The following is a 27,741-nucleotide window of genomic DNA, read 5'->3' on the forward strand; positions in this document are numbered from 1 at the left end:
GTGGGGGATATGCCAGGTCATGAGGTTACAGATTGTGTTGGAGTACAATTCTGCTGCTGTTGATGGCCCACAGCATCTCATGGATGCTAAGTCGTGAGTTGCTAGATCTGTTTGAAGTCTCCCATTTAGTACGATGGTAGTGTCACACAACATAATGGAGAATTTTCTCAACGTGAAAGTGGGACTTCAACTCCACAAGATCATTAACAAGAGAGCTAGGAATGAGATGAGGAGAAACCTCTTTATTCAGAGTTATTAGGATTCGGAATGTGCTGCCTGGGAGAATGGTGGAGGTGGATTCGATAGAATGTTTCAAAGAGAGCTAGATATATATTTGGAAGGGATGAATTTAGAGGGCTATGGAGACAGGCCTGGAGAATAGGACTGGTGTGGTTGCTCTTTCAGGAATCGGTGCAGACACAATGGATCGAATGGCCTCCTTCTGTACTGTAAATTCCATGATTCTACCTCATGATGTTGCTTGACAAGTCTGTGAGACAGCTCTCCTGATTTTGGCACCAGCCCCAGATGTTACTAAGGAAGCTTTTGCAGGATCAGCAGGGCTGTTTGTGCCATTTCCGATCCATTCACCCATGCCAGGTCCCGTCTCATTCCTTTACTTAGAATTTCAAGCACTTGATCCAACTGAATGGAACACTTTAGAGAGGAGTTAAGAGTCAACCCCACAACTGTAGGTATGTAATCACATCTAGGCCAGACCAGGTAAGGATGGCAGATTTCCTTCCCTAAAGACATTAGTTAACAGGATGGACTTTTACAACAATCGACATAATGGTCATTATTAATCTTTGCATTGCTGATTAATATCCAGCTCTCTGGATTGTTAGTCGAGTGACAATGGCACTATGCCACCACCTTTCTCAGTGTCACAACTCCCAGGACATTTTGGAACTGTAAGGGCTGCAATGATGGCATTAGCATTACACCTGGTGTTTTTCATGTGGCAAAGGGATCTGCTAGAGGGGGTAGAGTTATGGAGGGCATTGGATAAAGAAACATTGCTGTTTGGGTATGGATGTCAGACAAGCTCAATGATCTAAAATCTCTGCAATGGCTCTGCCTTCAGTGTCCAGAGTGCTCCTGCACATAATGGTCAGCCTTACTGACCCCCTACATAATTTTAGATAGATTGGATCCTTAGTCCCAAGGAGTCTGACGAACAGATAGGTGTGGGATTTAAACTGTAGATTGTTCTTAACTGTCTATTGTTCTGTGTCAGAGTCAAGGGTAAAGCTGTAATATTCAAACACAGCCCAGTCAAATTCTAAACTTGACAATCAAGATTTCTAGCTTCTTTTTCTATATATATCATGATGACGATCTTTACTGAAAATCAATGTCAGTATAAACCTTCCATTTTTATATGAACAGCTTTCATCAAATCTTCATACATTTACATTCAGTGCTGATTGCATAGCTCAAGTTGATGACTATGAAGATGTTAATTAATTACAAATCAGGAACTTCTTTTCTTAAACTAATCACTTCTAGCTGCTGTTTCAGTCTGAGGAATTCTCGCTCTGTTACATGGCACTACATACTGAAGGGGCAGTGCTTTTTTTTACCTGTTAACACAGAAGCAAAAGGTTGCTGAGGGTCAAAGGGACACTTCAATCTTCCAGACTCGAGGCCATGTAAATCCAGGCGAAACACAGGCTCCTATAAAAAAAAAGATTACCTCTTCGAAAAAAGTTTTGAATGAATGAATCTCTTTGTATTAAGTGTGAATCATCCATGTGAAATACCAACAGGGTGTTGTGAAAATCCCTTTGAAGGGAAATGATGGATGATATTCATTCCATTTGCTGCTTTCCCTGCCATGCACCACTTAGAACAGTAGCTAAAATTACATTACCTCTGCCCGGGGTCCCAGCTCAATAAAGGCACACATTGGGTGGAAGGCTCCAGTGCCACAGACATACGCGTGGGTCTTGTTGTAATTATGAAGGACCCTGATGAAATTCGCACACTCCCTCTGTTCAGGAAACAGATAGAATCATTAGCCCGGGAATGAAAGCAACTGATTGACAAAGTGTTAGCCTCTGATTTCTCTGATCATTGCTCCTCTGAGTATTGTGTCTACAGAACACCACTGTTTTATTGAAACCTTCCCCTCCCCACCTCCAACCCCTCCACAAACATCTGGATTGATGTGTCTGCATCAGGCAAGTTTAAAATAGTCAAACACCAGTCACATCCCTAGGAAAATTATAAACGTAATAACATTTATGTGCCTGTGGCATTTTTCACGTTGATTATTCAGAAATTCTCAAATTATCATGTGTGAGAGAGTGGGACACGTAACGAGGCAATCCAGAGAATAAGACCACATAGAATTTTCTCATTTTAGTCTTGAGATTACCTGCACAAGCCACCGTCAGTGGGTTCACATACCAGCATCATCCAACACCCACGGCCTCTCACTGATATCAGGTAACATCAGGGACTCAAAATTGTGAAGGAAAGGAGAAGGTTTTGAAATGATCTGACTGTTTGAATTTGGGATTTCCACTTACTTGTTTTTTATGAAAACCCTGGATCTGGCATATGATTTCTTAGTCAAAAGTCAATCAACCCACCAAGTAATCCAAGCTCAAAGGTCTATTCTTTCTTTAATTCATACATGGAATATGGTCATCACTAGCTTGGCCAGCATTTATTGCCTACCCCTGAATGCCCAGAGGGCAGTTAAGAGCCAACCAAATCATTGTGGGTCTGGAGTCACGTTTAGGCCAGACCAGGTAAGTTTGACAGTTTCATTCCCTAATGGACATTAATAAATCAGATGGTATTTTTCCAACATTTGGCAATGGTTTCATGGTCATAAATAGACATTTGGTTGAACTCAAATTCCACCATGTACCATGGTGACTTTTGGAAACAGGTCCCAAGAACATTACCTGGGATCCGGATTAATGGTCCAGCAATAATATCACTTGTTGCACTCCAAATTCTCCCTATGCTCCCTTCAAGAACTAGGTTTATCTAGACGATGATCCCTTGAAAAATAACAACTTGTTTCCAGTCACAATCATGTGGCCAAGCTGCACGGACAATAAGAAATAGCAAAGCATAGATTTAAGAAGATATAGGGGACCTAGATTCCTGAGTATGGTTCTTTTCTTATTGAGTTTATTCTAAAACAAGCTGGCTGCTGGAATCATCACTTTATTCAGGTGAATTTCTGAAAGCTGGCTAAAAGGATTGTAAATTCCTAATAGCTGAAGGACTCCATTAGCATGGAGTTAGACTTATGGGATACTGAAGCTGAGAGGAGAGTGAGAGTTCTTAAGTGCAAGGCTCCAGAGTGAAGAAAAACCATTAGAACTAAGAGAGATCTGACTTGAAGTAGCTAGACTTAGCAAACTAGTGATCCCTGTGCTGAACTGCGAGTCCAGGATCATGCAATATTTGGAAGAGATTTGAAGGGACAACTTTACCATCAGTAAGCAGAATTGTTAAGTAATCCTAAAATTTGTACAAATGTTTAAAACATTCCTCAGGCCAAGGAGTTAATCTTCATATGTCCACGGTGGCACAGTGGTTAGCACTGCTGCCTCACAGCGCCAGAGACCCGGGTTCAATTCCCGCCTCAGGCGACTGACTTTGTGGAGTTTGCACGTTCTCCCTGTGTCTGTGTGGGTTTCCTCCGGGTGCTCCGGTTTCCTCCCACAGTCCAAAGATGTGCAGGGTCAGGTGAATTGGCCATACTAAATTGCCCGTAGTGTTAGGTAAGGGGTAAATGTAGGGGTATTGGTGGGTTTCGCTTCGGCGGGTCGGTGTGGACTCGTTGGGCTGAAGGGCCTGTTTACACACTGTAATCTAATCTAATCTAATCTAAAATTTGTTGGTGTAAGTCAAATGGATGTCGAACAAAATTTGAGTTAATGAGCTCAGCTTAAGAGTGCAGGTAACTGTTCATTCAATTTTGATATTTTTAACATAACCGATATTTAAAATACCATGTAGTTATTATTCTTTACTTTTTGTGTAATACAACCCTTTGGCTTTAAACAGTAAACATTGTAGTTTAATTCTTTTCATAAATACCTGTGTTTTAGGATTTCCAAAAATAAAGATTAAAAATGTCTTGTAGTATCATAACAATCACCAAATCTGATTGTTGTAGAAAATATATCCACAATGAGAAGCTTTTCTATTCTCCCCGTACTCACTTGACCCTAACGCCAACAATTCTTTCTTTCCCCTATTCTGCTGAAGCAATCATTTCATTGCTGAGTTATCATTCCAAAAACATATTGATCAAACACAATGCACCATGACTTATTTACTGATGCATATTTCTTTGAGCTGAGTGTATCAAGTAAGAAATTGCAAATTGCAACAGAAACTTTGATGATAAAATGTTCAGGATGAGCACAAAGTGTTGTTTCCACTTTTTCATACAAAATGCATGTGTACTTTTAGCAGGGAGAGCTGCATTGTGTTTAGAATTGAGTAGCTTAATCAAGCTCCCCCTCTCTAACTGAAGTGGAGTAAATCATCTGAGACTAGAGATCAAAGCTAAGAGTTTTCTGATCATTTTTGACACAGCTACTCACAGTATAGAGTTGCAGGGTTATAAAAGTTTCAGGTTTCTTTATTTTAAAACAAGCAAGAAATCATCACAATGAAGTCTCACATAATCTAAAGGAAAAGTTCATTAAAATGACACAGGAAAGGTAGCTTCATGTTTAGAAATGTTTGCAACACATTGTATTGGTATTGATGTAGAATATGTATCAGATTCTTTAGTTTATATGAGTTATTTCTTCATGCTTGATAAGACTGCTCTGCTCCTTGTAACTTGCTTCTATATTAATTATTAATCTTACCTCAAGATGACTTCTGTTCAGATTGCTGAATGTTAACTTCCAATCTACTGTCTTAGACCTTAGCAAAATACAATCCAGATGGGATCACTTTAAATTCAGGAGGGTTCATAAATATATTTTATCTCTGCACAATTTATTTTTCCCTTTAATTTTGTGTTTTCAAATTTCATGGCACGCAATAAAAGTGATTCTGAGGGTAAGCATTGTTCATTGCCAAATGCTACAACAAAGCATGCTACACAAAGTAATTATTGTACAGGTTAAACATGGATGGAGTTTTATGCCATTTTTTTAAAATAGGCTGGCAGTCAATTGTTAACAGAATGCAAACAGCAGTTAAGGGCTCTTAAATCTTTGAGCAGAAATAGCCCAATTTTGCAAGTCATGATTGAAACAAACTTTGCCATGACTTGATGCTCACCTGAGGGTGAGAGAGAATATATCTATGGCGTTTTTGATTTAGATTGGTTAAATAAAGAAAAATTATTGTCATTATTATAAATGTGATGACAGAACAGTGCTCAAGGCTAAAGCGATGAAATCCACTAACTGGGGCCCCATGCAAATTACTTTACAATGAAAATTCAACCCCACTTTCAGCACCATGCCCTCTGGGCTCATGTCAACAGGGGGCTTGCCTGAAACTGCCAAAATACGTGTTTCATTAATGTGACCCCTAGCATGTAGCAGCGAAAGGTTACATTCATTATTTTATGTGTCACAAAGTCAAACTTTCTGAATGGGATTTTGTCAATATGGAATTGAATGTGGGTCCTGGGAAACCTTTGACATAACTCCTTTTTGCCACAATTAATGTTCATTTTTATGTTAAACAATTTACAATGATCCTTTCAATCCTAGATACATTCTTTTATATAGGAATCCCCTTAATTGAATAGTATAATAATAAGAAAAATCATTAAGAAAATGTAAGTGCACAATATTTAATGTTTACCATTTATCTGGACTACACCATTAAAATACTCCAACTAATTACATAAAATGTGTTTCCATCTTACTTTTCAATGGGAAGTCCTTACTATCAGAACAGGAAAATGCCATTCATCACCTACATATAATTCCAGCAATGAACAGCTGATCTGCATTAAAAGTTGTATTTACTCCCTCCAACTGAAGAAGTCTGCTGTCCTTATCCAGTCTAGCCTACACCTCAAACCACAGCAATGTGGTTAACTCTTAACTGTTCTTTGGGCAAGTGGTGATGGGCAATAAATGCTGGTCCAACCAGCAATGCCCAACATCCAATGAATGAATTTTAAAAATTCTCAATAACCCTGCAAAGTGGAAACTACTCAAATGAATCAAAGGATCAACACAAGCTTCTAACCAACAAGAAATGATACCCTTGTCATCAATACTCAATTTCAATTTATGCATTTTAAGAAATTAATCTCTGCCGCACTCTTTCCAAACCCAATAATTCCTTTCCAAGGTGTGGCATGGGAACTATACACAGTTCTCCAGAAATGGTCTACCCAGGACGCAGTATCACCAGAGCCAAGCTTTCTTCCCTAATGTTATAGCCTTCCACCATAAAATCTACCATTCTTTTTAGATTAGATTAGATTACATTACAGTGTGGAAACAGGCCCTTCGGCCCAACAAGTCCACACCGACCCGCCGAAGCGAAACCCACCCATACCCCTACATTTACCCCTTACCTAACACTACGGGCAATTTAGTATGGCCAATTCACCTGACCCTGCACATCTTTGGACTGTGGGAGGAAACCGGAGCACCCGGAGGAAACCCACGCAGACACAGGGAGAACGTGCAAACTCCACACAGTCAGTCGCCTGAGGCAGGAATTGAACCCAGGTCTCAGGCGCTGTGAGGCAGCAGTGCTAACCACTGGGCCACCGTGCCGCCCACTTTTATGATTACTGGATAGAGAATTAGCTCATGGGCAAGAAACAGCAAATAGAGATAAGGAGTTCTTTTTCACGTTGGCAATCTGTAACCAATGGATTCCCACAGGGATCAGTCCTGGCACCACAACTGTTTACAATATATATTAATGACTTGGAGGAAGGAAGTAACTCACGTACTCTAGCTAAATTTACAGATGACACAAAAATAGGTGGAAAAGCCAGTTTTAAGGTGGATACAAATGGTTTACAGGAGATATTGTTAGGTTAAGTAAATGGGTAAAAAGCTGGTAAATGTTGTATAATGTGGGCAAATGTAAAGTTGTTAATTTAGGAAGGGAAAACAAACAAACAAAATATTATTTAAATGGAGAAAAACTGCAGAAACCTGCAACATAAAGGGCTGTAGGAGTACTTGTACATAAAATACAGAAAAGCTAGCTCATAGGGACAACAGGTAATTGGTAAGTGTGCCTTATTTAGTCAGTAAGTACCTCTTATTTCAAAGGGATTGGAGTATAAGACAAGGGAAGTCTTACTATAACTGTACGAGGTGCTGGGGAGACCACATCTGGAGCACTATGAGCTGTTTCGATCCCCTTATTTAAGGGAAAGATATCATCTCAATAGAGGCAGTTCAGAGAAGGTTGACTGGGATGATCTCTGGGATGGAGGGAATTGTCTCATAAGCTAAGGCTGAACATGTTGGGACTCAACTCAGTGGATTTTAGAAGTATGAGAGATGATCTCATTGAAACATAGGATTCTTAAGGGGCTTGACAGAGTGAATGCTGAGAGAACATTTCCCCTCACAAGAGAATCTGGGACCACAGGACATTGTATCAGAATAAAGGGGTGTCAATTGAAGACTGGGATGAGAAAGAATTTCTTCTCTCAGAGAGGTGTAAATCTTTGGAACTCCTTGCCACAGAGAGCTGTGGCCATAGAATCCTTCCGTACATTTAAGGCTAAGATAGACAAATTCTTATCATTAGGGGAATGAAAGGATTATGGGGAAAAGACAAGAAAATGTCAGATCAGTAATGATCACATTGGATGGTGGAGATGGCTTAAGGGCTGAATGTGGGTTTGCTCGCTGAGCTGAGAGATTCATTTTCAGATGTTTTGTCACAATACTAGGTAACATCTTCAGTGCACCTCTGAATCAAGCACTGGTGGTATGGCCCACTTTCTATAGTTGTTTGGGTTTTCTTGGATTGGTGATGTCATTTCTGTGTGCAGTTCTGGTCGCCTCACTTTAGGAAAGATGTGGAAGCTTTGGAGAGGGTGCAGAGAAGACTTACCAGGATGTTGCCTGGAATGGAGAATAGGTCATACGAGGATAGGTTGAGAGTGCTAGGCCTTTTCTCATTGGAACGGCGAAGGATGAGGGGTGACTTGATAGGGGTGTATAAGATGATCAGGGGAATAGATAGAGTAGACAATCAGAAACTTTTTCCCCGGGTACAAGGGGACATAAATTTAAGGTGAAGGGTGGAAGGTATGGGGGAGATGTCAGGGGTAGGTTCTTTACCCAGAGAGTGGTGGGAGCATGGAATGCGCTGCCTGTGGGAGTGGCAGAGTCAGAATCATTGGCGAACTTTAAGTGGCAATTGGATAGGTACATGGATGGGTGCTTAAGCTAGGACAAATGTTCGGCACAACATCGTGGGCCGAAGGGCCTGTTCTGTGCTGTATTGTTCTATGTTCTATGTTCTATGTTCTATTTCCTGCGATGACATCATTTTCTATGGTGATTTCATTTCCTGTTCTTTTTCTCAGGGTTAGTAAATGGGATCCAAGTCAATGTGTTTGTTGATAGGGTTCCAGTTAGAATGCCATGCTTCTAGGAATTCTTGTGTGTGCCTCTGTTTGGTTTGTCTTAGGATGGATGTGTTGTCCCAGTCAAAGTGGTGTCCTTCCTTATCCATATGTAAGGATACTAGTGTACTCATACAGATAAGGAAGGACACTACTTCGACTGGGACAACACATCCATCCTAAGACAAACCAAACAGAGGCACACACGAGAATTCTAAGAATCATGGCATTCTAATCGGAACCCTTTCAACAAACACATTGACTTGGATCCCATTTACTACTCCCTGAGGAAAAGAACAGGAAATGACATCACCACAGGAAACGACATCACCAACCCAAGGAAACTCAAACATATAAATAGAAAGCGGGCTATACTACCAGTACTTCATTTGGAGGCTCACTGAAGATGTTACCTAGTATGGTGATGAAAAGTCTGAAAATGAACCTTCCAGCTCAGCGAGCAAACCTACATCCAGAGCCTCAACCTGAGCTACAAATCTTATCAAAACCCATTAGGGCCTAAGGGCTCCAGTGACCTACTTCCATTACTATTTCTTATGGTGTTATGGTCTAACCTTTTCACAATCCTTGATTCTCTTTGCATATCACTGCTCCTGGATTTTCACCAGTTAAGAAATACTAAGATTTATCTTTTTATGCACTTATGAATAATCACAATTTACCTGCATTGAAATCCATTTGTTACAGTTCTACCCATTCACTCAATCTAATACTCTCCCTTTCTAATGTTGTGCACACAATATTTATCACCAATCTTTGTGACACTAGCAAACTGGAATGTAAGGCTGCCTCCTTGTGTTCACCAAGTCAGTCATATACTGAATTGTTGAGACTCTAGTACTAATGGCCATGGGACATCATCTGCCACCTCCTCTCAGTTTGACTACATATGTACAATTCATACTTGCAGTCTGCTACCACAAAGGTGATCTCCTCCCCAGTGCAACAACTACCTTAAACTCAATGAGCTTTAATAATAAACAAAGTTTCTAATGTTGGCTATCTTCAGGATGTCCATATAAACTGTATCCATTGATATTCCCCATTCCACTACTTTAGTTTGGGGGTCAGTTGGTTGGATGGCTGGTTTGCAATGAAGAGTAATGTCAATAGTGTGGGTGTAATTCCAAAACCGGCTAAGGTTACTTTGAAGGACTTCCCTCCACAACCTTTCTCCTCACCTGGAGGTGTGCTGACCTTCAGCTTAAACCACCCCCCCCCCCCCCGTTGTCTTTCTCCAATGGGAAAACAGGACTATAGTGACTTGCCTTTCATTACTTCCTCAAAAATCAGTTGGGTTTGTTACCCTTTTCACATTCACATTGAGTGTCTCTCAGCTCAAATTCATCTATGTGTTTAGTCATGCTGTCCTGATATTCCAATAACATTTCACAAGGATATTTCACTGGTATGACTGAATGCAAGAGGGATTTAGCATGGAACTCACAAAGAGAGAAGGTTGGCAGTGCTGGAGTTGAGACAGTCTATATTGACTATGAACATTGAAATGGTTTATGTGAATCAAATCCATGTTCACTAGTATTCCAAAAATTGCACGACTGCAGAACAAATATTTTGAACAGACACACTTGCACAAGTCAATCTCAATCTACTCATGTGTTCTGCTCTGAAATGCAACATCACAATTGAAGTATGTCTTCCATCAGGGAGATGTTAGTGAAAAGCTAAACAACAGTTTCTTTTACGAGGTTGAAAGACCTTTTGTCTAATCTGTCATTTTATCTTGCTTTTCTTTCAGATTTCCAAAGTTCACCATGTTTCCTTTTGCTTCACAAATGTCTTTATTCAGACTCAGCAGCATTTAGCCAACTTGCTTGACTGACAGAATTATACATGGTTTCAGTCATGATTGACACACCCTGTGATCCACATCACCATGATCCAGGCCCCTGGGAATCTACACATGTTGGATCCATACACTGCAAGAGATCAGTGATCTGAAACTGTAAGACACTGAGCACTCACATCGTCATTCTGGAATATCTGATTGAGAAGCTGTACCTTATTATTTTGTCTGATACTTAAGGGTCAATTGCTCAATCAAAACAAAGTTATAACATAATGCAGATATAATGTAGAATGCATAATGAGAAGTTTAATGAATGAAATGGCTACATAACAGTGATACTCACCAAAGGGTGCTTCCCAGTCAATTTGCACATTTCAACTCTTTCTTTGGTTCCAGGCCAGTGAATCTGTAAAAGAAAATGATCGTTAAGCTTTCAACATTACACCATGTGATTATGTTGCTGTTTTGCTTCAAGAATTAAAGATATGTACAATCCTGAAGTATACAGCTGAATTTCCCATTTCCCTTTCTGAGTCCATTGATAGTAAAATATGGGGTGGAGCCAGGCAACACAGATTTGATCTTCAATTAATTCATCTGAACTAAACTTACAGGAAGGGCATTATGATTTAAACCAACATCACACAACTTTACTCATACCAGTCAGGACTAATAAATGATCAACCAGAATTAACTGTTTGATTGCCATCCTGTAATGTTAGGACTGCCATAAGAAGAGAGACTACATCAGTTAGGGTTACTTTCACTGGAGCTTAGAAGAATGAGTGGGGATCTCGTAAAAACCAATAATATTCTAACTGGACCAGACACAGTAAAAGCAGGAAGGATGTTCCTGTTGACCTGGGAGTCCAGAACCAAGTGACACAGTTTAAGGATTTGAGGTAGGTTATTTAGGACTGAGATGAGGAGAAATTTCTTCGCTCATAGAGTGGGGAGTCTGTAGAATTCTCTTTCATAGAAGCAATTGAAGCCAAAACATTGAACAAGAAGGAGTTGGATATAGCTCTTAAGGCTAAAGGGATCAAGTGATATGGGAACGGAGTACTAAGTTGGATGAAAACAGAAATTGCTGAAGAAACTCAACAGATCTGGCAGCATCCGTGCAGAGAAAGCAGAATTAATGTTTCAGCTCCAGTGACTTTCCTTGGAATTGAAAAGGCATCAAGTCCTAAGATTGTTGAGCTCGATATTGAGTCCGGATGTCTGCAGGGTCCTCAAATGGAAAATGAGGTGCTGTTCTTCCAGCTTACACTGAGCTTCACTGGAGCACTGCAGCAAACCTCAGACAGAGATGTTGGCCAGGAAACAGGGTAGTCTGGCAAAGTGGCAGGAAGCTGGAAGCTCAGGATCTTTTTCTTTTTAACAGGCAGAACGTCGGCATTCTGCAAAACAATCAGCCAGCCAGAATATCATCTCCCACAATGTCAAGTGGAGTTGTGGTATATTAAGATTCTTGAAAATCATGATGATGTAACTGATCGTGAGTCTTACATCCTAAGAGTGAAGACATCAGTCTAGAACAAGCATATGCAAAGGGAGGTCTTCAACACTGCAATAGAGAGCTGTCTCTGATAACCTTCTGTGTACAGATTTAAATGCTGTTCATTCATCAACCAGAGTTGTGGTGGAGCAGATGATAGGTCACCTGGAGATAAGGTTCTGATGCTTGGGTCAGTCTGGGAAGTCCTCACAGTAAATTCCGAGCAGACTGTGCTACACAATCCCAGCTGGGAAAACAGGAATAGTTTTGTGAAGATCGAGCCGGTGTTGGAATAATTAAAAATTGTGAATGCTCAAGATTCCAGATTTGAGGAAGTGTGGAGATCTCAAAGGGTTGGTAGGCTGGTAGGGACAGTAGGCAGGGATGAAAGTGGAGTAAAAACCACATCCAGATCTTATTGAATGGCAGAGCAGTTTGGAGAGGTTGAACAACATCTAATGGTCAAAAATTTGGAGGAGTAAAACCATGGAAGGAACAATAAACAAGGATTAGAATGTTCCGCAGAATTTTGTTTGGTTCTGTGCAGACCTCAAGGTCCATGCGTGGCAGGAACACTGCAATTTCCCAGCAGGGTGAGGGGTGACGCGTGAGGGGTGAGGGGGTTTTGGTGCAGATCAGGCCCCAATGTTTTGGATGTGCTCAAGGACAAGTATCCTGAACAAACAAAATCCTTAAAACAAATTCAACGCTTCAAACCGCCTCAAACACATCACATGTAAGCCATGACATCTTGCACATAATTTATTTAAATGTTGGCATTCAATATATATCCAACTCCAAAATAATCCAGAAAAGCCTAAAATTAACTTGCTGTAGTGGTATGCAATTTTCCATAATATGACAGAGCACTCTTTAAACAGCATCAGAAAGATTATCATATCTCTGGTCATACAGTGTTTCTCTGTGAAATGTTTTCCTGTTGGCAGACTGTTTTCATTAGAACATGCAGCATTTGAGCCAAAAGAGAAGTAATTTGGGACACTGAATCTTACAGGCTTTCCGTGTATTCAACATTCTTTCCATTTTAAGAGTTCTTCCTCCAATACATTTTGTGGTTTCTCATTTTTATAATTTCCTGGTGTAAGTGTTAAGGACAAAGAAATACTGTGCTATTGGATGCTGAAGATTGCCTTTGGCACATAGGAGCAGACATCTTGTTGCAAGTTCAATGTAGCTCGCAGGAATATCAAAGATTTTATTCTGATAGTGGAGCCATAAGAGGTCACCTTTTGTCAAGTAACAGCATTGATCATTTAATAGTAACATGGTAATTTATTCCACCTTCCACGAATGTTTCTGTTGTACTTTTTTTGTTAAGATCAAGTTTGTTTTTTGTGGTGAAGGTTACACGGAGTTTCTTTCAAACCATTTAAAAAATCAATAACTTGCAGAATTGTTTCTGAGCATATATTCCAAAGTTAATCTTCAAATTTGTCCTGTCTAATTTCCAGTAAGTGAAGTCATTACCGAAAAATGCATTTTTAAATTATCAATGAATCTATATGTGAACTTTAAATCGGAATTCCATGAGATGTTTTACAAATTGGATTTCATGGTGAAGACAGAGAAATCAAATAAAAGATTGGAAATCAATGTCAGGGAGAAAGCAGCATCAAACTGAACACAATTCTTTACAACGAATAATACAAAAATAATATCTAAGAATCTGGATTCACATTAGCCTAAGTTACCTCATAAAATATTGCTGAAAACTGGAAAATTTCACATTTTACAATTCCCAAAAATACAATACTATAAATACCTAGGTTAGTACACCAAAGGAAGCAAGTGAACTGGAAGCAAAATATCAGCAATAGAATTACGGTATCATTATAGTTGATTCCAATCTTGTTTCAGTTGTATCGGCATCACAAATGAATATCCATATTCCATCAAGTTTCTTATTATGAATGTGGTTACCAATGTGGGGAATGAGTTTTTTTTCATGACATTGATTGAAGAATAAATATTGGCCAGTATGTTGGGGAGAAATCTCCTACTCTTCTTTGAAATTATGCATGGTGATGTTTTACAACCATCTGAACAGGTTTTGATTTAGCATCACATTGAAAAATGGCACCTCAAACAGTGCAATATTCCATCAGTATTACACAAGACTGTCAGCACTGGCTCTTACACATTCAAGCTCTGGGCTGGAACTTGAAGCCGAGACCCTGTGGCTTTAAACAAGAGTACTGTCATGTGGTGATGTGATGTACTAATGGTCTGCTATCATCATGTTCTAATACCTATGTTCACTCCTGTAACATAAGAATGAAACATGGGTCACGCAGTGCTCAAGAATACAATGAATTTTCTTTCCGCTCCTGAGGTTTATAGATTACATACTTTATCTCTACATTATGTATATTATCGTGTACATTAGGTACATTACAATCACACATACTGTGATCAAGCTAAGCAATTCAGATGTACTGCAGAACCTTTCCCTCAGCACGGCATGCTTCAAGTGAACAAGCTCAGTAAGATGGAGGGCTTATGCTCGAAATGTCGATACTCCTGCTCCTCGGATGTTGCCTGATTGGCTGTGCTTTTCCAGCACCACACTCTCGACTCTGATCTCCAGTATCTGCAGTCCTCACTTTCTACTCCTCAATAAGATAGACACTGAGAGCTCTTTATCAATAGGTCATGTACTATATATAATGATAACCTCATGAATATCTCCCTTAAAAGTATCTAACATATAATTATAAAGACTCAAGGATTTTAAGCCTTCTCCCAGAGGGCTTGGAATTATGGAAGTGAGGAAGCAAAGTTTGGGTGAAGATTTGTAGCTCGGGTGCTCGTTGTTGTGGTTCTGTTCGTTGAGCTGGAAATTTTTGTTGCAAACGTTTTGTCCCCTGTCTAGGTGACATCCTCCGTGCTTGGGAGCCTCCTGTGAAGCGCTTCTGTGTTTCCTCCGGCATTTATAGTGGCCTCTCCCTGCCGCTTCCGGTTGTCAGTTCCAGCTGTCCGCTGTAGTGGCCGGTATATTGGGTCCAGGTCGATGTGTTTGTTGATGGAGTTTGTGGATGAATGCCATGCTTCTAGGAATTCCCTGGCTGTTCTTTGTTTGGCTTGCCCTATGATAGTAGTGTTGTCCCAGTCGAATTCATGTTGCTTGTCGTCTACTTGCATGGCTACTAAGGATAGCTGGTCATGGCGTTACTAGCCACGAAACGCCACAACCAGCTATCCTTAGTAGCCACGCACACAGACGACAAGCAACATGAATTCGACTGGGACAACACTACTATCATAGGGCAAGCCAAACAAAGAACAGCCAGGTAATTCCTAGAAGCATGGCACTCATCCACAAACTCCATCAACAAACACATCGACCTGGACCCAATATACCGGCCACTACAGCGGACAGCTGAAACTGACAACCGGAAGCGGCAGGGACAGACCACTATAAATGCCAGAGGAAACACCACAGAAGCGCTTCACAGGAGGCTCCCAAGCACTGAGGATGTCACCTAGACAGGGGACGAAACGTTTGCAACAAAAATTTCCAGCTCGGCGAACAGAACCACAACAAGTGAGGAAGCAAGTCACCGCAGAGACATGCAAAATAGCAGCAGACCCTTTCAGTGTGCAGTACCATCCAACACAATCATGGCTAATCTGTTTATGTTCCAAATTCCACATTCCCTTTCCTAATCATTTTTCTTTCTCCTGCCTGATAAGAATTGATCCACTTCTTTTTCAAACATGTTCAGTGACTCTGCAACCACCGCAGTTCTTTAGTTGTTTGCAGCTTGGTCAGATCCTATCAGGAATGTTGTGTTCACTTCTGGCAACTGAATGTCAGCAAACATACACTAGCCTGACCTTGAACAGGATACATGGACATTCACCAGGCCTTAAAGAGTTAAACAACAAAGCCAAATTGCACAAATGTGACTCACTTTTTATTTCCATTGTAACTGCTGTCAGAGACAGAGGTACAGGTATACTCATCCTGGGGGTGGCCAGAACACATGCAAGCATTCCTGATTCCTCTGAAGTCAGCAAATGGAACATCAGTGAAGTTTTCAAGCCTTGTTTTACATCGCTCACAATGCAGAGCAGGAGATCAAATCCATGCTCAAGTCAGAAGAAAAAATGTCAATGAGACGGTAATGGTAGTGGCAGCTACATTTCATCATGGAACACATATATCTGCCAAAGTGCCTGAATTGCATTGTTAAATACTTTGCTCAGAACAACAGAAAGTAGAAGTTTGAAAAGCTTCAGACAGAGTTGTAAAGCTGTCACCCAAGTTGGGAGAGAGTTTGCAGAGCAAGCAAACTCCTGTACACAACAGTGAGCTCACTTGGACAGCTCACAGGACTCACAGAATCATGAACCTAAGGGCCCCAATCAGCAACAATTTTTGTTAATTTAGCATGTTATTTAAGGTAATAAATTATACTAAATTAATTGAGCAAGGAACTTTTATAATAAGGTAGCTTGGGCACAGTTCTTTCGCAGACGAAACTTGTTCCATTATAAAACGTTACAACTGACACTTTCATTGGAAGGCATTTCAATTTGGCATCCAGGGAAGAAATTATTGCTGGCAATGCCGTGACTTTCCCAATGGCATTTACCCCTCTTGCTGTGTCATGGCTTTGTTATCCTGAACTTCATTTTAAGTCATTCACTCAGTTCTCATTTCAAGTTGGCTCACTTAACATTATTTTGCTTTACTGATGTGAATAAAATAGTCACCATATATTTGCTGACATTGAGAGTTTCAGTTTCCTATTGGCTGCCAGGCTTCCTATTCTGTAATCTGATTAAGCCAGGTCAATTAAAACTTCATCAGATGAGCCTCATGGTGGCCCAGTGGTTAGCACTGCTGCCTCACAGCACCAGGGACCGGGATTTGATTCCAACCTCAGATGACTGTCTGTGCGGTGTTTGCACATTCTCCCCGTGTCTACATGGGTTTCCTCCCACAGTTCAAAAAGATGCAGGTTAGGGTGGATTGACCATGTTAAATTACCCATAGTGCCCAGGGATGTGCAGATCTCATTCCACACTGTAGGGATAATATGAGTATTGTACTAATGTGTACTCTATCAACTTATGCTTCTTGTAATTCTTCTATCATTTAATTTATTTTGGTTTTAAGATTATTTCATTAAAAATGTAGGCATTTCGGAATCATAGAATTCCCACAGTGTAGAATCAGGACATTCAGTCCATCAAGTCCACAGCGACTCTTAGAAGAGCTTCCCATCTATACACACCCCCCGACCTTATTCCTGTAACCCTGCATTTCCCCATGGCTAACCCACCTAGCCTGCACATCCCTCGACACTATGGGCAATTTCCCATGACCAATCCAACTAACCTGCACATCTTTGGACTGTGGGAGGAAACCCACACAGATACTGGGAGGATGTACGAACTCTGCACAGATATCTGTCCCAGGGTAGAATCAAATCCTGCTCCCGGGAGTTGGGAAGCAGCAGTGCAACCATTGATCCACCATATATTACTTCAACTTGGTAAAGTTTTTAAATTGCTTACTGCTTAGAAAAGTCCTGAAATCAACAACTATACAGTGTTTCTTTTACATTTAGTAATTCATATTCTTTTGCAAGAGTTTTTCAGCTAGAAATACCTACATATGGCATAATGTTTCAACCTATGCATTGCTTTTTCTGACCATAAATTATCACATGAACCTAACTCTGGCTTTACTATTGATTCCAATAGGAAACCATGCTTCACTTAAAGTTCTGGTTGCATCCAGAAAATGATGACATTATGAGAAGCCACTTGTTTTTATTTTCTGCTGCAACATCACAGAGAGGATTTCCTGCACATGCTTGGATACACTTACTACATGCACTACATTAAAAATAAAGGAAGCCCTCACTGAAAGATGTTTCACTTAAAGTCTTGACTAACAAAAAAAATTATTGTAACCACTCAAAGGGGAGTTAAAAAGAACAAAGCCAATCCCTCCTTAAATAGTTGCAATTCAAGCAATTTGTTTCTATTTTTCACTGAATTAATTTACTAACCTAATAAAAATACTGAATAAAATCTAACAAAACAGCCAAGAATTTGAGAGTTTCATTGGAAATCAGCACGCTCAATTAGTACAACTGAGTTATTGTGAATGTAGAGTCTGTTGTTACTTGTGTGGCCAAATCAAGTGCACTTTAACTGGGCATTAATTCAGGAGTCAATCTTCTCATCTAAACTCTAAACTTGTATCAGAGTAGCAAAGGAAATGGGTAGACGGGCCAGATCTGCTCAGATGCAACATTTGCCTGATAACCAGAAGAAAATAATTCTGATTCATTAATTTTGGAAGCCAAAGATCTCAATCTATCTTTTCTGACATATCAACAGGAAAAAAAAACAAATATCTAGGCTATTCAGTCTGTCCCATACAATTACAATACATTGTATATCACAACACGCAAACTATTCCCATACTCAGCCTAAACTATGATCTTCTGGGAGAAGTTAAAGAATACAAAATTCCTATTGCCAATTTGGAGAGATATTCTAGGGAATTCCTTTTAGAATATCATAGTCAAACAAAATTAATCCGGGGATCACTCCAGTCTGATAATTCCTTGCCATTCTTAATGCTCTTCTGTGTGAGTGTAATAAAATGGTGCCTGGTAACCAGGGTCATTATTACTGGTGACAGAATGCTCTGCATTCCAATGCTTTTCAGTGACATATTACAAATTTATTCATTGTCAATCAGATTAACCAGTTCATGTTAAAGAAATTAAAGTTTGTTTTGATTACATGACATGTTCCAGGGTTCTCAGCAGTTGTTCTGAAATTATATCCTGCCATTGCCTCTATTTGGATTACAGATGGATTAAACCCCAGAGCTCTAAGGGAGAAAGCTGAAGAGATAGTGTTGGCATTAGTGGTGATCTTTCAGGAATTGCTAGAGGGACCCAGAGGATTGGAAAATCGCTAACGTGACACCCCAGTTTAAAAAGGGAGTAATGCAAAAGACGGAAAATTACAGACCAATTAGCCTGACCTCAGTCATGGGTAAGATCCTGGAATCCATTGTGAAGGATGCGATTTCTGAAACTTGGAGGTGTATGGTAAAATAGGGCAAAGTCAGCATAGTTTCACCAGGGGGAGGACATGCCTGACAAATCTACTGGAATTGTTTGAGGAAGTCACAAGCATGTTAGACCAAGACCAAGGAGAACCAATGGATATTATCTACCTGGACTTCAAGAGGCCTTTGACAAGGTGCCACACAGGAGGCTACTGAGTAAGATAAGGACACGTGGTGTGAGAGGCAAGGTGCTAGCATGGATAGAAGCTTGGCTGTCTGGCAGAAAGCAGAGAGTGGATAAAAGGATCTTAGGATCGCAGCCGGTGACAATTGGTGGTTCACAACGGTCAGTGTTGGTCACAACTTTTCACTTTTAGCATTAACGTTCTAGATGAAGGAACTGAGGTCACTCTGGTTACGTTTGCAGATGATACAAAGGTAGGTAGAGGGACAGGTAGAATTGAGGAGGTGGGGAGGCTGCAGAAGGATTTGGACAGGTTAGGAAGTGGGCAAAGAAGTGACAGATGGAGTACAATGTGGGAAAGTGTGAGGTCATGCACTTTGGGAGGAAGAATACAGGCATGGACTATTTTCTAAGTGGGGAGAAAATTCAGAAGTCTGAAGTGCGAAGACAAATGGGAGATCTAGTTCAGGATTCTCTCAAGGTAAACTTGTAGGTTGAGTCAATAGTTAGGAAGGCAAATGCAATGATGGCATTTATTTTGAGAGGACTTGAATATAAAAACAGGGATGTACTTCTGAGGCTGTATAAGGCTCTGGTCAGAACACATTTGGAGTATTGTGAGCAGTTATGGGCCCCATATCTCAGGAAGGATATACTGACCATGGAGTATGTTTGAAGGAGGTCCATGAAAATGGTCCCATGAATGAAAAGTTTAACATATGAGGAACATTTAAGGACTCTGGGTTTACACTCAGTGGAGTTTAGAAGGACGAGGGGGGCTCTAATTGAAACTTACAGAATACTGAATGGGCTGGACAGAATGGATGTTGGGAAGATGTTTCCATTGGTAGGAGAGACTAGGACTCGAGGGTACAGCCTTAGGGTAAAGGGAAGCCCTTTTAGAATGGAGATAAGGAGAAACTTCTTCAGCCAGAGAGTGGGGAATCTGTGGAATTCATTCCCACAGAAGGCTGTGGAGGCCAGGTCATTGAGTGTATTTAAGACTGAGATAGAGAGGTTCGTGATTGTCAAGAGGTTCAAGGGTTATGGGGAGAAAGCAGGAGAATGGGGTTGAGAAACCAATCAGCCATGATTGAATGGCAGAGCAGACTTGATGGACTAAATGGCCTAATTTCTGCTCCTGTGCCTTACGGTATTCTTTCGCTGTGAGAACTGCAATTCATTGGCCTGGAGATGACCTGATCTCGATTCTCATATTGGCTGGAATCCTTGCTCAGAAAAATATTGTTTCAAAAACGGTTCTAATTGTTGGATGCTTGTTCAAATGCACATTACTGAGACTTATCAAGCCAATCATTGGTTGTTTTATTAATTTTAATTAGATTTTACTAAGCTGTTTAGAAATGAAAAACAGACAAATATAGAATGAGTTGTCTGCAAGTTTAAGGCATTTTCCTCTGCGTCTGAAGAGGGGGTATACAAGACAGGTTGTAGGTTAGCTCGCTGAGCTGGCACCATGCTAGGTAACAAGAACGAACAGCCCTCCCCACGATCCAACCCACATTTTGGGTCCGCTATATGGATTACATCTTTGTAATCACAAAATGGAACAATTTACAGGAAACCTACAACATCATCAACAATATCCTTACTGGCATAAATTTCACAAAAGAGATGGAGAACAACACCAGATTCCCCTTCCTAGATGTCATAGTGAAACAACCGTCAATGGAGAACTGCAGACCAGCATTTACTGGAAAGCAACACACACAAACCAGATACTCAACTACAGGAGCAATCATCACAACACCCACCAACGGAGCTGCATCAGGACATTATTTAAACAGGCCACAACACACTGCAGCCCACCCAGCAACTATGAGCAGATGAAAAATTCCTGTACAGCATATTCAAGAAGAACAGATACCTAATAAATACAGTCCCCCGATACTTAAACAACAAACCCAAACAACCAGACACAACACGCCCAGAGACTCCAGCCACACTACTATACATCAAACACATCTCGGAGATGAAGACCAGACTAGTCTGACCCCTTGGCATCATGGTAGCCCATAAACCTACCAACACACTGAAACAGCGACTGATGAACCTAAAGAACCCTTTACCAACAACCAGCAAAACTAATGTCATTTATAAAATACCATGTAACAAACAATACATTGGACTCAGCAGGCAGAAAACCAGCCACCAGGTACCTGAACATCAACTAGCCACCAAATGACATGACCCACTCTCACTAGTATCCTTGCATACAGACAAAGAAGGACACCACTTCGATTGGGACAACACATCCATCCTGAGACAGGCTAATCAGAGACACACACAGGATTTCCTAGAGGCCTGACATTCAAACCGGAACTCCATCAATAAACACATCGATTTGGACCCCATTTAATAACCTCTGAGAAAAAGAACAGGAAATGATACCACCCATCTTAAGAGACCAAGACACACAAATACAAAGCCGGACATACCACCAGCACTTCACCAGAGGGTCCCTAGCATGGTGACAAAACATCTGAAAATGAACCTTCCAGCACAGTGAGCAAACTTACAACCTGAATCTCAACCTGAGCTACAAATCTTCTCAAAAATTGTATACAAGACCTCAACTCAATAACTCCATTCAAACCTGATGCTAAGAATTAAGTTTATAAAGTGTTAAATGGTCACTTGGTCGTACAGAACTTGAGTATTGCTAGAAAGGACACATTGCTGAAGCTTTTCATCTTGCACTCATCAGGACCAATTGTAAGACTAGCAATGCAGAGAGGAACATTTTATGCTGTCGACTCTGATTGGTAGAGGTAATGCCATGGGGAATGTAACTATTAGCTAATGACTGTCAGCTAACTGCTGGCTTAGTTTGATAAAAAGTAATCCAGGAAGGTTGGATCTGCATTGTGTCAGAATCGAATCAGTGAATGGCTGTCACTTTTTTGCTGAGTTGAAACAGGCTTGGTGTAATGACATATGTAAATTGTAAGATGTGCAAGTTAACCACACTATGAACCTAACATACAATCTTAAATTTCTTGGCAGTGTAACATCTCGGTTGTGGCATGTGGGAGAATCAGACTAGCATGTACGGGGGTGGAGAGTGTCAGTTAGTTAATGAGGTGAGTATGGGATGACAGTACAAGAGAATCTCATTGAATCCCGACAGTGTGGAAACAGGCCCTTCAGCCCAACAAGACCACACTGACCCTCTGAAGAGTAACCCACCCAGAGCCATTCCCCTACCCTATTACACTATATTTACCCCTGACTAATGCACCTAACCTTACACATTCTTGAACATTATGGGCAATTTAGCATGGCCAATTTGCTTATTTGGATCGTGGGGGAAAACCTGCACAAACATCAGGAGGAGCCTCCACGCAGGCAGTCGCCCAAGGCTGGAATTGAACCCAGGCCCTTGGTGCTGTGGGACAGCAGTGCTAACCATTGGGCCACCATGCCACCCCATAGCATCCCTGTAGAATCTGCTAGGTATCACAGAGAGTAATCTTTGAGGAGAAAGTGAGGTCTGCAGATGCTGGAGATCAGAGCTGAAAATGCGTTGCTGGAACAGCGCAGCAGGTCAGGCAGCATCCAGGGAACAGGAGAATCGACGTTTCAGGCATAAGCCCTTCTTCAGGAATGAGGAAGGTGTGCCCAGCAGGCTAAGTGAAAAGGTAGGGAGGAGGGACATGGGGGAGGGGCGTTGGAAATGCGATAGGTGGAAGGATGTCAAGGTGAGGGTGATAGACTGGAGTGGGGTGGGGGCGGAGAGGTCAGGAAGAAGATTGCAGGTTAGGAAGGCGGTGCTGAGTTCGATGGATTTGACTGAGACAAGGTGGGGGGAGGGGAAATGAGGAAACTGGTGAAATCCGAGTTCATCCCTTGTGGTTGGAGGGTTCCTAGGCGGAAGATGAGGCGCTCTTCCTCCAACCGTCGTGTTGTTGTGGTCTGGTGATGGAGGAGTCCAAAGACCTGCATATTCTTGGTGGAGTGGGAGGGGGAATTGAAGTGTTGAGCCACAGGGTGGTTGGGTTGGTTGGTCCGGGTGTCCCAGAGGTGTTCTCTGAAACGCTCCGCAAGTAGGCGGCCTGTCTCCCCAGTATAGAGGAGGCCACATTGGGTGCAGAGGATACAATAGATGATGTGTGAGGAGGTGCAGGTGAATTTGTGGCGGATATGGAAGTTTCCTTTGGGGCCTTGGAGGGAGGTGAGGGGGGAGGTGTGGGCGTAAGTCTTGCACCTCCTGCGGTTGCAGGGGAAGGTGCTGGGAGTGGAGGTTGGGTTGGTGGGGGGTGTGGATCTGATGAGGGAGTCACGGAGGGAGTGGTCTTTACGGAATGCTGATAGGGGAGGGGAGGGAAACATATCCTTGGTGGTGGGGTCCGTTTGGAGGAGGTGGAAATGACGGCGGATGATACGCTGTACATGGAGATTGGTGGAGTGGTAGGTGAGGACCAGTGGGGTTCTGTCCTGGTGGCGGTTGGAGGGGCGGGGCTCAAGTGCAGAGGAGTAGGAAGTGGAAGCGGTGGAGGGCATCTTCGACCACATCTGGGAGGAAATTGCGGTCCTTGAAGAAGGAGGCCATCTGGGTTGTACGTTTTTGGAACTGATCCTCCTGGGAGCAGATGCGGCGGAGACGAAGGAATTGGGAGAATGGGATGGCGTTTTTACAGGTGGCAGGGTGGGAGGAGGTGTAGTCCAGGTAGCGGTCGGTTTGTAGTAGATGTCCGTGTTGATTCGGTCGCCTGAGATAGAAATAGAAAGGTCGAGGAAGAGGAGGGAGGAATCTGAGACTGTCCAGGTGAATTTGAGGTCGGGGTGGAAGGTGTTGGTGAAGTGGATGAACTGTTCAACCTCCTCGTGGGAGCACGAGGCGGCGCCGATACAGTCATCGATGTAGCGGAGGAAAAGGTGGGGGGTGGGGCCAGTGTAGCTGCGGAAGATGGACTGTTCCACATATCCTACGAAGAGGCAGGCATAGCTGGGGCCCATGCGGGTGCCCATGGCTACTCCTTTCGTTTGGAGGAAGTGGGAGGATTGGAAAGAGAAGTTGTTCAGGGTGAGGACCAGTTCAGTCAGTCGAAGGAGGGTGTCAGTGGAAGGGTACTGGTCGGTACGGCGGGAAAGAAAGAAGCGGAGGGCTTTGAGTCCTTCGTGATGGGGGATGGAGGTGTACAGGGACTGGATGTCCATGGTGAAGATAAGGCGTTGGGGACCAGGGAAGCGAAAATCCTGGAGGAGGTGGAGGGCGTGGGTGGTTTCCCGAACGTAGGTGGGGAGTTCTTGGACTAAGGGGGACAGGACCGTGTCGAGGTATGCAGAGATGAGTTCGGTGGGGCAGGAGCAGGCTGAGACAATGGGTCGGCCGGGGCAGTCAGGTTTGTGGATTTTGGGCAGGAAGTAGAAGCGGGCGGTGCGGGGTTGTGGGACTATGAGGTTGGAGGCGGTGGATGGGAGATCCCCCGAGGTGATGAGGTTATGGACGGTCTGGGAGATGATGGTTTGGTGGCCTAACCCCCCCCCCCCCCCCCCCCCCGCCGAGTTCCATCACCATGCCCAACCCCGCCCCCACGCTGATCTCTGTCCCCGCCCCCACACCCAGCTCCCAGCCTTGCCGTGTTTTCACTATCCCTCCAGACCTACCCCTCTGAGGATGAAACATCAGTCCTCAGCAGAGGCCTCATCTTCATTTCCCTACGCTCTCGGACTAACGGGTTCGACACGCGGCGTGACATCGAACAATTCTTCCGCCGCCTTCGCCTCCGTGCCTACTTCTTCAACCAAAATTCTCGCCCACCCTCTGACGACCCCTTCTCCCACCTCCAACACACCCCATCCACCTGGACACCCCGTGCTGGCCTCTTACCCGCCCTCGATCTCTTCATAGCCAACTGCCACCGCGACATTAACCGCCTCAACCTCTCACCCTCGGAACGTGCAGCCCTCCACTCACTCCGTTGCAACCCCAACCTCACTATCAAACCAGCTGACAAGGGAGGCGCGGTAGTAGTTTGGCGTACCGACCTTTACACCGCTGAGGTCAAACGCCAGCTCGCAGATACCTCCTCCTACTGCCCCCTTGACCATGACCCCACCTCCCACCACCAAACCATCATCTCCCAGACCATCCATAACCTCATCACCTCAGGGGATCTCCCATCCACCGCCTCCAACCTCATAGTCCCACAACCCCGCACCGCCCGCTTCTACCTCCTGCCCAAAATCCACAAACCTGACTGCCCCGGCCGACCCATTGTCTCAGCCTGCTCCTGCCCCACCGAACTCATCTCTGCATACCTCGACACGGTCCTGTCCCCCTTAGTCCAAGAACTCCCCACCTACGTTCGGGACACCACCCATGCCCTCCACCTCCTCCATGATTTTTGCTTCCCCGGTCCCCAACGCCTTATTTTCACCATGGACATCCAGTCCCTGTACACCTCCATCCCCCATCACGAAGGACTCAAAGCCCTCCGCTTCTTCCTTTTCCGCCGTACCACCCAGTACCCTTCCACTGACACCCTCCTTCGACTGACTGAACTGGTCCTCACCCTGAACAACTTCTCTTTCCAATCCTCCCACTTCCTCCAAACGAAAGGAGTAGCCATGGGCCCCAGCTACACCTGCCTCTTCGTAGGGTATGTGGAACAGTCCATCTTCCGCAACTACACTGGCCCCACCCCCCACCTTTTCCTCCGCTACATCGATGACTGTATCGGCGCCGCCTCGTGCTCCCACGAGGAGGTTGAACAGTTCATCCACTTCACCAACACCTTCCACCCCGACCTCAAATTCACCTGGACAGTCTCAGAATCCTCCCTCCCCTTCCTCGACCTTTCTATTTCTATCTCAGGCGACTGAATCAACACGGACATCTACTACAAACCGACCGACTCCCACAGCTACCTGGACTACACCTCCTCCCACCCTGCCCCCTGTAAAAATGCCATCCCATTCCCCCAATTCCTTCGTCTCCGCCGCATCTGCTCCCAGGAGGACCAGTTCCAAAAACGTACAACCCAGATGGCCTCCTTCTTCAAGGACCGCAATTTCCCCCCCGACGTGGTCGACGATGCCCTCCACTGCATCTCTTCCACTTCCTACTCCTCCGCCCTTGAGCCCACCCCTCCAACCACCACCAGGACAGAACCCCACTGGTCCTCACCTACCACCCCACCAATCTCCATGTGCGGCGCATCATCCTCCGACATTTCCGCTACCTCCAAACGGACCCCACCACCAGGGATATATTTCCCTCCCCTCCCCTATCAGCATTCCGTAAAGACCACTCCCTCCGTGACTCCCTCGTCAGATCCACACCCCCCCACCAACCCAACCTCCACTCCCGGCACCTTCCCCTGCAACCGCAGGAGGTGCAAGACTTGCGCCCACACCTCCCCCCTCACCTCCGTCCAAGGCCCCAAAGGAAACTTCCAGATCCGCCACAGATTCACCTGCACCTCCACACATATCATCTATTGCATCCTCTGCATCCGATGTGGCCTCCTCTATATTGGGGAGACAGGCCGGCTACTTGCGGAGCGTTTCAGAGAACACCTCTGGAACACCCGGACCAACCAACCCAATCACCCTGTAGCTCAACATTTCAATTCCCCCTCCACTCCACCAAGGATATGCAGGTCTTTGGACTCCTCCATCGCCAGACCACAACAATACGACGGTTGGAGGAAGAGCGCCTCATCTTCCGCCTAGGAACCCTCCAACCACAAGGGATGAACTCGGATTTCACCAGTTTCCTCATTTCCCCTCCCCCCACCTTGTCTCAGTCAAATCCATTGAACTCTGCACCGCCTTCCTAACCTGCAATCTTCTTCCTGACCTCTCCGCCCCCACCCCAGTCTGACCTATCACCCTCACCTTGACCTCTTTCCACCTATCGCATTTCCAACGCCCCTCCCCCAAGTCCCTCCTACCTACCTTTTCACTTAGCCTGCTGGACAAACTTTCCTCATTCCTGAAGAAGGGCTCATGCCTGAAACGTCGATTCTCCTGTTCCCTGGATGCTGCCTGACCTGCTGCGCTGTTCCAGCAACACATTTTCAGCTTCATCACAGAGAGTATCTCTCCATGAATCTCAATGACAAGGACACTTTGCCAAAATGTGAAAAACTCAGCCTAAAGAGTTTCTTGTATATTTAGGAGGAGTCCTGCTACAATAGGTTTGACTTCCTTCTTCCTTCTTGAATAGAAAGGATAATCAAACTACAAAAGGCATAATGAACTGCTTAATAGACATTTATTATTGTGTTCAAATACAGAGATTCTGACTGAACTCAAGCATGCAGATGGAAGGGCGAGGGAATAAAGAAAACAAATTATCTCAGAGGATATTGGACCAAAGGGTCAGATCTGTCTCATGAGAGATTCAACTCAGAACAGATCAGGAAATCAAACATACTGCAGACACAGGCATTTCAATTTTATTTACAGTCACACACTTGCATCTCTGATTTTTTCTATGTGCTTATGACTATATATAAATGCTCACATACCGACACTAGTTACAAACTATAGGCCTTTCAAAATCCTGCTTACATTGCTTGCACATTCAATATTGCAGTGAATTAGATGGAGCATTTTCAGG

General features: G+C 43.3%; 1 protein-coding gene across 6 annotated transcripts in view; it reads right to left on the minus strand.

The window, feature by feature from the left end:
- Positions 1-27,741, minus strand: part of LOC122561883 (semaphorin-3D) — a 356,084-nt gene that overhangs the window by 158,182 nt on the left and 170,161 nt on the right. For all 6 annotated transcript variants that reach the window (XM_087999320.1, XM_043714212.2, XM_087999319.1 and 3 more), the window contains exons 4-6: positions 10,741-10,803; positions 1,877-1,996; positions 1,587-1,680 (exon numbers count right to left, since the gene is read on the minus strand). In XM_087999320.1, the coding sequence (XP_087855446.1) occupies positions 1,587-1,680; positions 1,877-1,996; positions 10,741-10,803 (277 nt within the window). The remainder of the gene's footprint in view (positions 1-1,586; positions 1,681-1,876; positions 1,997-10,740; positions 10,804-27,741) is intronic.

Source organism: Chiloscyllium plagiosum, unplaced genomic scaffold (genome assembly GCF_037043375.1).
Source record: "Chiloscyllium plagiosum isolate Xiang-an unplaced genomic scaffold, Cpla_swu_hap1 HiC_scaffold_23, whole genome shotgun sequence".
In the NCBI taxonomy this organism is placed as follows: domain Eukaryota; kingdom Metazoa; phylum Chordata; class Chondrichthyes; order Orectolobiformes; family Hemiscylliidae; genus Chiloscyllium; species Chiloscyllium plagiosum.